Source organism: Manihot esculenta, chromosome 8 (assembly GCF_001659605.2).
Source record: "Manihot esculenta cultivar AM560-2 chromosome 8, M.esculenta_v8, whole genome shotgun sequence".
NCBI lineage: Eukaryota > Viridiplantae > Streptophyta > Magnoliopsida > Malpighiales > Euphorbiaceae > Manihot > Manihot esculenta.
The window spans coordinates 1,491,203-1,503,218 of record NC_035168.2 but is presented as its reverse complement, the minus strand read 5'-3'; the positions used below and the strand labels follow the sequence as shown (position 1 = coordinate 1,503,218).

General features: G+C 33.4%; 1 protein-coding gene across 1 annotated transcript; it reads left to right on the top strand.

Annotated features, from left to right (window-relative positions):
* Positions 1-741: 741 nt before the first annotated feature.
* LOC110621000 (protein fluG) lies at positions 742-11,251 on the top strand. Its single transcript, XM_021764986.2, has 18 exons — positions 742-1,125; positions 1,584-1,835; positions 2,475-2,542; positions 2,641-2,756; positions 2,830-2,935; positions 3,413-3,569; positions 3,697-3,792; positions 4,471-4,519; positions 5,388-5,659; positions 5,874-6,046; positions 6,741-6,861; positions 6,993-7,045; positions 7,123-7,252; positions 7,965-8,110; positions 8,603-8,791; positions 9,150-9,382; positions 10,165-10,307; positions 10,976-11,251. Exons 1-18 carry the CDS (start codon positions 964-966, stop codon positions 11,036-11,038), a joined length of 2,529 nt encoding a protein of 842 aa, XP_021620678.1. The 5' UTR covers positions 742-963; the 3' UTR covers positions 11,039-11,251.
* The last annotated feature ends 765 nt before the right edge of the window (positions 11,252-12,016 follow it).

Sequence of the window (12,016 nt, the reverse complement as noted above, 5' to 3'; positions counted from 1 at the left end):
AATATATATTGACAATGATTATATTTTTTTATATATTATAATTTAGAAAATAATTTAAATATTTCAGAATATGAATTTTGATATAAAAATTATAAATAAAAGTACATTTTTATATTGATTATTAATTTAGATATATCAAATTAAACAAATTTGAGTATTATTTGAATGATAACAATAATGGTAATTAATTTCAGACAGAATTAAAAATTGAAAATATTAATTTGATACGCATAGAGCGATTTTTGCCAGATTACCCGCTGTCACCCTAGCCAGCAATCTCATCCACGTATTACCGTTGCACGTATTTCTCTAGAAATAGACAGCAGGCGATAAATGCGCGTTCGGTGGGCAAACTCCATGAACGCCGTTATTGAGTTTCCCAATAGACAACCAGTACCCAGAACTGGTCAATTTCTAGTACCCAGAACTGGTCAATTTCTAGTACCCAGAACGAAATAAAATAATGAAACAAATTAAATTTTAGATCATATCTCATTTTGAGATTTTCAAAATTATTATTTTTATACGTTTAATTCCTAAAATCTGTAAACAGATCTCATCTAATGGATACAAATTAAATTTAACTCTAAATTATAAAATATGAATAAAAATATTAAATTTTATTTTTTAATTTTATATTATCATCAATTAAAATTAAAATTAAAATATTAAATAATCGCTCGAGTTGAGTTGTACTTCTCTAGCTTGATAATCTGGTCATCTCTTACCTTTATGCTTCTATTTAATTAGTTCTATTTTGTAATGCAATTCCGTGGTAATAATACTCTATGTGCTTTCCATAAATGCTACGTTACGGTTACGGTTACGGATGCGCATTGACTTTGCCGCTTCATTCTTTTGACCAAACCAGTTCCATAGCTTCATCTCTAAACCATCCGTCCACAGAGTGTAGGATTGAGATTGAGACTGAGACTGAGAGCTGAAGTTTATTGAGCCGTGAAAATGGAGTTTGAAGAGCTCAGACAGGCGATAGAGGAGGTTATGATGGTCGACGCTCACGCTCACAACATCGTCGCTCTTGATTCCTCCTTCCCTTTCATCAATGCCTTCTCTGAAGCTGCCGGCGAGGCCTTATCCTTCGCTCCTCACTCTCTCTCCTTCAAGGTATCTTTGTTTTTGTATATTTCTGTACTCGTTGGTTTAGTCTCTAGGTTTGCTTTCATTTGCTTAACGACTTGTTAATTTTGGGTTTAATTCGGTTATGGTTCGCCATGTTTTGTTTAGTTTCTGCTCGTTGAATGTAGTATATGATTGTCATGTGCGCACCTTTTGCTTTTGGCGCAGATGAAATTCCTTGGTTTGTTTCTTTTATATTTTGAACTCCAATTAAAAAAACTCATTTATTTGCTTACTAGGCGTTTCGTTTGTTTATTTAATTTTTTGTTATATGATATTTTGTTAAAGTGTACGCGGAAAATTGGTATTTTCTCAATTATTTAAGAGTTCGATGGGCTGTTTTTCAATGAATCTTTTGAAATACGTGAATATGTTTTGTGATTTTGGAAATCTGGCTTTGTGGCTTCCGTCCTGAATCCTGATTGAAGTGTTATTTGTCATGGAAGAGGAATTTGAGGGAAGTAGCTGAATTATATGGCTGTGAGAATTCCTTGCAAGTTGTTGAAGAGCATCGCATATCTTCAGGTTTGGAGTCCATTATGGTTAAATGCTTTAAAGCTGCAGGAATCTCTGCAGTTCTCATTGATGATGGATTGAAGTTGGACAAGATGCATGATGTTCAGTGGCATAAGAATTTCACTCCATTTGTTGGTAGAATACTGCGAATTGAACGCTTGGCTGAAGCAATTCTGGATAAAGTAAGTTGTTTTTCTTATTTCTTTTTGCTTTGCATAAATTTCATTTGTGATTATGGTTATTGCAAGCATGACCAAAATATTGTTGCAAAAATTGCTGGATCACATTGTGCTTTTTATCTCATTTCATTCGTCATTAAATTTGTATGCTCATCAACTTCAATGGGAACTAATACTGGGTTTTGCTTTATTTCTCAGCTGGTTGAAATTTTCTATTTGTATTTTGAATCCATTTTGATATCCAATTTCCATAACAGCTAACAACTGCAAGAGTGAGAGAAAAGGTCACAGTTTTATTTGCCTTTGCCTGATCTAATTCTCTAGTAATTTGAGCATGTAGAATTTCAAGAAAATTATTACGGTAATGGTATGGAAGCTTTAATCAGACCAGGTTTATAGAACTTTTCATGTTCACCTATGATCTAAAGACAGAAATTAATAATGAGCCATTGTGGCTTCTTTTCCCCTTTTTAGTGGATTCTGATATTTTTACAACTCTTCAAACATGTGTGCTTCTATTTCTAACTTTGGAAAAAACAAAAGCTCTTCCTATTGACATATTAGCATTCCATAACTGCAGCCATCAATTTTCTCTGTCCTTTCAATTAAATTTTTCATAAGATATTTTTTGGTACTTTTTAGGAGTTGCTAGATGGATCAACTTGGACATTGGATAAGTTCACTGAAACCTTTATGGAGAACTTGAGGTCATATCCTTTCAATTACTTGTGATTATTTCCTGATACCCTTATTCTCTTTGTAATAAGAAGTGCTGCTCTGTTTTAGTTAATTCCTTACAGTTTATTACATCTGCTGATAAAATAGTTGGCTTGAAAAGCATAGCTGCATATCGTAGTGGCCTAGAAATCAATACAAATGTTACTAGAAAAGATGCTGAGGAAGGTCTTGCTGAAGTTTTACATGGTAAGCATTATACATGGATTGGTAATTTTTTCTGGTCCTATCTCAAGTTATATTTAACAATTCCTTTTTCCAGCTGGCAGACCTGTTCGCATAATAAATAAAAGCTTTATTGACCATATTTTCACACATAGTTTGGAGGTTGCTCTACAGTTCGACTTGCCCATGCAGATACACACAGGGTACATTAAAATTTTTGAGTTGTTAAGTTCACATTATGCTCATATTGATGTCTGAGAGGTGTGGGAAAAAGGAATTGGAAACTTGGACATAAGGTGTCTGTGCAGCTGATTAAAGTTGCTGTCATCTGCCGAAGTTAATTTTAAATGTCTGTCATTCATGAAAGTGTGCTTAAGTGAAATTAAACCTGGGCTTAAGTTGTTTGAAGTGGAATAATTTCAACATTTGGCACTCTTAACTCTGGCAAAAAAAAAAAAAAACATTGGGCATCCACGTCAGAGAGAAGAGGACCGGCCTCAAGTTGGTCTGCCTCTGAGAATTTCCTGACAAGTCCTTAGGATCCAAGTTACCTTTATTTGTCCTACATTTAGCTACCATAGAGAGCATTTGTCTTTCTGTATATCGTTTCAGTATTCCTGATCTTCTATTTTTCTTTTTATTATTATTTTTTTTGCATTACTGTTTCCTCTCACATTTAGTTTTGGGGACAAAGATTTGGATCTAAGATTGTCCAATCCCCTTCATCTCCGAATGCTTCTTGAGGATGAGAGATTTTCCAATTGTCGTATCGTTCTTTTGCATGCATCATATCCTTTTTCAAAGGAAGCATCATATCTAGCCTCAGTTTATCCTCAGGTAGTGAATCTCTTTACTCTTTGTCCATGTATTTATGATGTTAACATCCCTTCTATTTATGACATTTATTTTCTACTCATGTATTCAAGTCTTGTCATTCACTTTGCTTAAATCTTTTTGCTTTCAGGTGTACCTTGACTTTGGCTTGGCAGTTCCTAAACTTAGTGTCCACGGGATGATATCTTCACTCAAAGAACTTCTGGAGCTTGCTCCAATCAATAAGGTGATTACAATCTCAATAGAAGATAATCTTTTCAATTTGTTTTGTGGAAGTTCTTGCTCGATTTTCTTCTAAAAACCATAGCATAATTAGACTTCTTTTTCTGATATCTGACAAATGAATGTTGTTTTCTTCTAGTGTTCTAACTTCTATCTCTATGGACAATAGAAGTGCAGGCATCTGCGACTTCTAGTACTCCCTCAGTCCCAAAAGATCTTGTTGCTCTCTATTTTTCTTGTTGTTTAGGAAAACATAATTAATGCTATGCCAACTCGCATTTTTCATTCCATTCTTGCTCGCTTGCCCCTCATTATATTCTGAAAAATGGGCATCTTTCTCTTTATTGGGAGTCATTTGCCTTGCAAGTTGAAAATATACAAGTTACAATTAATTTCAAAACTAATGGTGGTTTGAATAGGAGAACCACTCTGAAATATTTTAACTTTATGAAAATCTGCACATATTTTGGAACATCCCGAAAAGCAGGGGCAAACTTTTGTGGAACAGACGGAGTATTAATTAGCTATTAAATGTGCGTCACTGTGTGTATTTTTAGAAGTTGTCTATTGATTCTGTAATTGATTTATACTAAGTTGTCCAGTGCTTCGTGTGTTTTCATGCTGGCATATTTGTTTCATTGCTGCTAATGACTTTTGATGCTAAACATAAATAAACTTGCAGGTTATGTTCAGCACTGATGGCTACGCATTTCCTGAAACACACTACTTAGGTTTGTTCAAGTTCTGGTGAACTGATACAATATGACATTCAATCTTGATAATGCTTATATTGATCTCAAAATCTCACTTGATTTTCTGAGTGCTTTGCATGTGTCCATTGCTCCTCACCATATAAATGGGACCAGACACTAAATTCTGCTTCTCTTTGTGTTTCTGTTTCTCTACATGCTGACATTCTCCATTGCTTACAACTAAACTATTTTACTATGCCTACAGTTATTAGTGACTGATTTTACGATGGATTTTGCCATATGGATTTCACTGTAACAATGACTGAGTTACAATAGATCAACACAGCAATATGATGACTCTCTTCTCTCTAAACCAGCAAATCCACAAAGGAAATAAAGGATTCTGGAGAAATTCCCAAACTAGCTCGAGCTAGCATTGCTGAATTTACAAGAAATTATCCAAGATGCCTATAACAACTGAGAAACTCTTATTTGTAGCTGGTAGATGATTTAATGATGATTTAGGGGCCCTGTGGACTACCACCTGCAACTCCCTCTAAGCGAAACCTCCAATTTATTCCCTTCCAGTGGTCCCCTTATAGAATCATTATTCTTCCTATAATTCTTCCTATAGTAGACTCTCAAAGGTTGTGGATTTTGGTCCTCATTCCTAACACATCGAAACTGCACATATCATCCCCATTGTTTCTATTAAAATAAACCCCAGAAAAATGAACATATGGAAGCATGAGAATAGTATCCATATTACTTGTTTATTAAATATGAAGTTAATAGACAGATGGACAATGGACATTTATTTTTTCAAACTCATTGTTTTCTTGTATTTCCAATAAGCATGTTAGCTACAAAGAACATTGTTTCAAACTTTTGCTTCTTGTTTTTATAGGTGCAAAAAAAACACGTGAAATCATTTTTTCTGTGCTACGTGATGCATGCTGTGATGGTGACCTCACAGTTGATGAAGCTATTGAAGCAGCTAAAGACATCTTAGCACGAAATGCAATTAAGTTATACAAGATTAATATAGATGCAAAAGCATTTAATTCGAAGGATATTTTATCTTGGAACTCTATGAACATTGACAATAGTTCTTTGGACAATGGTGTTTCACTTGTTCGTATCCTATGGGTTGATGCATCGGGACAACATAGATGCCGTGTAAGTGTTTTTTCTTTAAAATTTTCTTCCTTGGCTTGATTGTTCCAATTGTGGTTCCATTGGAGTACTTCATTAGGAAAAATTTGTCCCAGACTATTTTGGTCTCATATATATGGAAACTTGAGACAATTCTAGATGCTTGCACTTTGTTTGTTATTCCTAAGTTAGCTCTATTTCATTTGATTTCTTTTTTCAATGTGATTTATCTTTTCAGGTTGTTCCTTTAAGACGCTTCAACGATGTTGTGAAGAAAAATGGTATTGGTTTGACTTTTGCGAGTATGGCAATGACTTCATCTGTTGATGGTCCAGCAGATGAAACTAATCTGACTGGAGTGGGTGAGATTAGACTGATGCCTGATTTAACAACTAAACGGAGAATCCCATGGTACTATTTGTAGCTCAAGGAATTTCACTGGCCTCTTACACTATCAAATATCAATTATTTCTACCTGTTTCGTATTCTCTTTTTCAATTTTTTGTTGCAACTATGAGACTTGCTAATGCTCTACATTTTCACTATCTAATAAAGATAATGCGTGGAAATGAAAAGAAATGGAACATATCTATGCACAAACATGCACAGAGACCAGATCAAATGTTTGGTTTAAGCCTTCCAGAAAGACGATTTCTCCCTAGCTCCACATTCTTAGTTTCCTTAGCATCACCAACTTGAAATATTCTGATGTTAATCTCCTTGTACTGCATACACAGCCTCTCTCAAAATAGGCCTATGAGTAGGTGTGAAATGACTGGAGTAATCAAGGTTTTACTGCAAATATTTTTTCTCATTTTTTCATATGAAAAATTGACAACACCAGGTTCTATAATCTTCTGTGAAAATGCTCCACTGGTAAAAGATTTAACAATCAGTAGTTCTAATCTGGACCATATGCGTACAATCAACTATGACATAAGATTTTACTTTGTATATATATATATACACACGCACTTAAAGTTACGTTTGAGAAACTAGAAAATCAGGCTTGGCTCGCTTAGGCATGGTTCTTATATTCAATTGATTATCCATATATTTTTGTTAGTTCACCTAATTGAATCGATGCGATATCCTTTTGCAATAGGATGGAAGTGGAGGAAATGGTTTTGGCTGACATGCATCTTAGACCTGGTGAAGCATGGGAGTATTGCCCAAGGGAGGCCTTACGAAGGGTTTCAAAGGTTCTGAAAGAAGAATTTAACTTGGTAAGTCAGATATTTTGTATCTTAATACTCTTGCAATTGATAGCATGCAGAGTTATGTTTTATGCTATTTTCTGAAATTCTAATGTCATATTTTATGGTATTTTTCTGAATTTCTAATGTCATATTTTCAGGTAATGAATGCAGGATTTGAAAATGAGTTTGTGCTCTTAAAGCATGTGGCGAAGTATGAAGCTGATATCCTTAAAGCATGAAAACGGGCTGTGGAAAATATTACTAAACCTAAGCCATACGTTTTTGCAGGGAAGGGAAAGAAGAATGGGTGCCAATTGACTCAGCACCGTATTGCTCTGCATCAGGATATGATTCTGCTGCCCCTATATTTCATGAAGTTGTTTCTGCGCTTCAATCATTAAATATTATCGTGGAGCAGGTTTAGTTGAAAACTCAAAATACTGTTGATATTACATTCAAAATTTGGGAAGTAATAATGTGCTTACTGCCAAGTAAAATTAATTTGGATGTTGCTTGGCTTGTCTCAGACTCTCAATCACAGGTTACTTTGATAAATTGATTGAGAGAGAGAGGGGTAGAGATATGTTAGCAAACATCAATTCATAGTCTTGTGTTGGTTTATGTATGCATGCTTTCAAAAGTCAAAAGAGCTTGTAGTTGAGATTAATGGAACCAATGGTTCATTTTTCATGTAGCTTAATATTGACCACTTGCTCAACTGGAATCAAATTGGCGTCTTCAAAACCATAACTCCATTGATGGTTTTGGCTTTTGGTTCATGATTTGCTGATATTTACATTTTTATGCATTAATTTCTTATTCACATATTTTCTCAATTATGTATACTGGTAAACCAAGAGCAATAATAGTTGGTCTTCCATAACTTGATTAGCCGGGAAACTTCTAACTGCAATGCATACCTCTTTATTCTGAATCGAAAAAGTGATCAAAATTGAAAATCTTAATGTGCTTTTGACTTGACTTATTGACCCAAAGAAGAATATTTTTTTTTCTGGTTCAATTATTTGTTTTCAAGTTCTCTTTTCCTCTCTCTCATGCGTATATGTTTCGCGATCTAATTTGCATATTTTCTGCCTTTGTTGATTCCTTGGCTTTTAAAACTGTTGCAGTTACATGCAGAAGCTGGGAAAGGCCAGTTTGAAATGGCCTTGGGGCACACAGCATGTACACACTCTGCTGACAACCTGATCTTTACCAGAGAGGTTATTAGGGCTATTGCAAGGAAACACGGACTACTAGCAAGTTTTGTACCTAAGTAGGCCCATGATTTTGTCTTAAAATTGATAACTTTTCATGCTTTCTTGATCTATAATATTGTACAAAATAAAATGAGAAAAGACATGTCCAGTTGGAGTTTTTGGGAGAAGATGCTCATAGAGAGATGTCTATGGATTTAAAAATGACAATTCCATTTTAATCCCAGGCCCATTTATGGATGGATATTTTATTCTAATGCATATTTTACTGTGTATGTTTGGTGATTACAGCTGATTTTAGTTTTTTTTTTTTTTGGGAAAATGGCTGGTCTTTACATGCCCCTTTTGTTGATAAGCTACATCATGTTTTGTGCAAAAATCTTCCCGATAAATGTGAATAATCATTTGATTTTGTAACTTGTAAGTTTGTCTAATCATTTAGCTAACCTTGTATTGTTAAGTATTATTTCTCTAGTTTGCTTTTAGAAAGTAGAACTTATTTTCCTCTTATTTGTGAGATGAATAAATGAATTGCTCTGCATTTTGCTTAGGTATGCACTGGATGACATTGGTTCTGGATCCCATGTTCATATCAGCTTGTGGCAGAATGGAGAAAATGTTTTTATTGCATCTGGTGGTTCCAGTAGGCATGGAATTTCAACTGTTGGTGAGGAGTTTATGGCAGGGGTTCTACATCATCTTCCTTCAATTTTGGCTTTCACAGCACCAGTTCCAAATAGGTTTCTTTTAAATTTGATGATAGTGTTAATTCTTTTTACTATTCCTAATTATTTTTTTCCATCATTATCTACAAAAATACATGATATAGAGAATTAATTGGCTGGGGCTTTAGGCTTCTTGCATAAGTATTTTTGCTTACTGGGTTCGACTTGAGTGAGATTCGACAGACAGTTGCTAAAATAAATGGTATACATGATTGTATTTCTGAACTTTCTTTGATGTACAAATTGTGGAAACAGTTGCATATTGGACATTACATCTAGTAGGTTCTCCGTGGCATTGCCTGCATGCTCGATTGAAATTTGCTTTTGCCAACTATCATAATTAATGTGCCCATGCAATTGCCACTTTTTGTAGCTATGATCGAATACAACCCAACACATGGAGTGGGGCATACCAGTGCTGGGGAAAAGAAAACAGGGAAGCTCCAATAAGAACTGCTTGCCCACCTGGGATCAAGGACGGTCTTGTTAGCAACTTTGAAATTAAATCTTTTGATGGATGTGCAAATCCATACTTGGGCTTGGCTGCTGTACTTGCAGCAGGCATTGATGGCCTCAGAAGGCATCTTTCTCTGCCTGCACCTGTTGGTAAGATTATATCTCTGATGATTCAATGTGTTGGAAATTTATTCAAATTAGTACATCATTGGTAAGTTTTTATTTGAGTTTACGATTCATAGATGCACCATGCAATTAGCAGATGATAATATTCTGTTAGGTTTAATTCTATGTGAACAGTTTACTGTAATGCGGTCTTGTTTCAACATGTGAATTTCATGGATCTAGGCTGATACCTAATGGCTAATGCAATAATGGACAGGAGTAAAGTTGGTGTGTTATACACGCCAAACAGTTTTGCATTTCAATAGCATTCAAGGCATTATCAGGATTGAAATCTGTTTTTGTGTTATTTACCTTTCATATGGTGCTTTCTTGTATTTTTTTTTTCTTAATGCAGCTCAGAGTTACCATTGAATTTTGTTATATCATTTTGCTAAATTTACAATGTATTTAATTGATTATAGGCCATCAGTCTTTTCCCCTCCTATCACTTGGCCCATCATTTTCTGCCATTCTTTGTCCTTGTGGCATTTTCATATATCAATGCCACTCATTTTTATTGTTCATGCTCCAAGTGCACTCTTTGAAGGCCCTTTTACCTTTGTGAGAAAACTAAAAGTTTTATGATTCTGTCAAAAATTAAAGGAATAAGAATAACTTTTGATTGAATATGCTGTTCTCTAGATGTTCTATTAACTGACTTTGCAGCTCAACTTCTGTGTTCTTTGATAGTTAATGCTGCAAAATTATGTTGCTCAAAATTTTCCTTTCAGCTTGATGAATCTTTTTTCTTTTCAAAACAAAAACAGACACCAATCCTTCTTACTTGGATGGAAAACTAAATAGATTGCCCAAATCACTTTCTGAGTCTCTAGAAGCTCTGAAGAAAGACGATGTCTTGGAGGATCTACTCGGGAAAAAGCTTATGATTGCTATAAAAGGAGTACGCAAGGTATGTTCAAGATATGCTTTTAAATGATTTTATGAGCTTTAGTAGTATTCATGTGTGGCATTAGCATTGCTTCTATAACTCTTTAAGCAATTTCCATAACATTGACTCCTCTAAGCCTGTTCATTTGTTTCTATTTAAGTGATTCTCAGTCTTATTTGTAGTCAATCAAGTTTCTACTAAGATTAGAACAGCTTGTGTGAAACTTTGTCATCTGATTGAAACTTGAGCCAGAGTCATAGATGCACTAATATTCAGTCAGTTTCAGAACCTTAGGCTGACTTTAGTTATGATTTGGAAGTTAAAAATATATATAAAAAAATAAAAATAAAAATAAACTTACAGTGCAATTTGATGGAAAATTGCCCGATTACATTCATTTTGCCCTTTTTTTTTCACTAACCATCCAACTTTTTAACACCATGGTTCAGCCAGTACAACCAGCAATTGGTCCGGTTTTGATCACGAAGTTTTTGTTTCATCTGTAAAAAATGTTTAATGTAACACTTTCTCTAAGGGGTTCGTTCCGGGCCCAGTTTTCATTCAGCAGTTCAGGAGGATCAGGATTGGATGACCTCTGGTCTTAGTTTGATTAAATCTAAACCTGGTTCCGGGTCAAGACTACTATTCTCAATGCAAATTATGCTGATGAGCATGATTGGTTTTTGCAGGCGGAGATTGACCACTACTCGAAGAACAAGGAGGCGTACAAGCAATTGATACACCGCTATTAAAGTATGTTACTGTTTTAACGATCTTTTTCTTGGTAGAAACTCTTCTAATGCTTGTCCAACTCATGCATGAATCTATATAATGGAGCATTAATGTAAAATAAAGGGAAAAGAGCTTACCTAATGGCTATTCCTTACACTAAAAGAATTTAACAAATTATAAACAGAATTTCTATTACAATTTTACGTATGGAAATAATAAATACATTTTATTTACTTGTAAATTTTACGTTTATCTTTGAATCTATTTGTATGCATTTAGTATTTTACGTTTTATTTATATGCATTTAGTTTTCAAACAGATTATATGTGCATTTACAAATTTAATTTACAAATTTAATTAAATTTATTTAATTTTACAAACGGATCTATTTCAAACGTGTAATATATTTATAAATTTATTTAATTTTACAAATGGTCAAACAGATTACATGTATATTTGTAAATTTATTTAATAGTAATCTACATTTATAAATTTATTTAATTTTATAAATGAATCTATTTTAAATGGATTAATATACATTTATAAATTTATTTAAATTCATTTAATTTTATAAATAAATTACATATTGATTTGTGAGTCAATTTATATTGATTTAATTTTATAAATAGATTATATATTTTAATTTTATAAGTAAATTATATATTTATTTAATAAATTATTTATTTAATTTTATAAATAAATTATATCGATTATATGTCTGAAAGAAATTATCAAAATATAAAAATATAAATTTTAATAAGGTCGGGAGTTTTTACTAAGAAAGAAATTCATTTTCCAACGATGCCCGAGAATGTAAATGTTGTGTGACTTTTAATAGTGGTAAATTAACGTTTTTCACATTACCCAAAAAAAAACCGAACGACGTTGCAATTCTAAAATTGGACCGTTTTGTCCTAAAAAACCATTTGATTTGGAATGATTTATTTTATAATAAAATAGTTTAAATATTTTTTATAAATTTATGTATAATTTTTAAT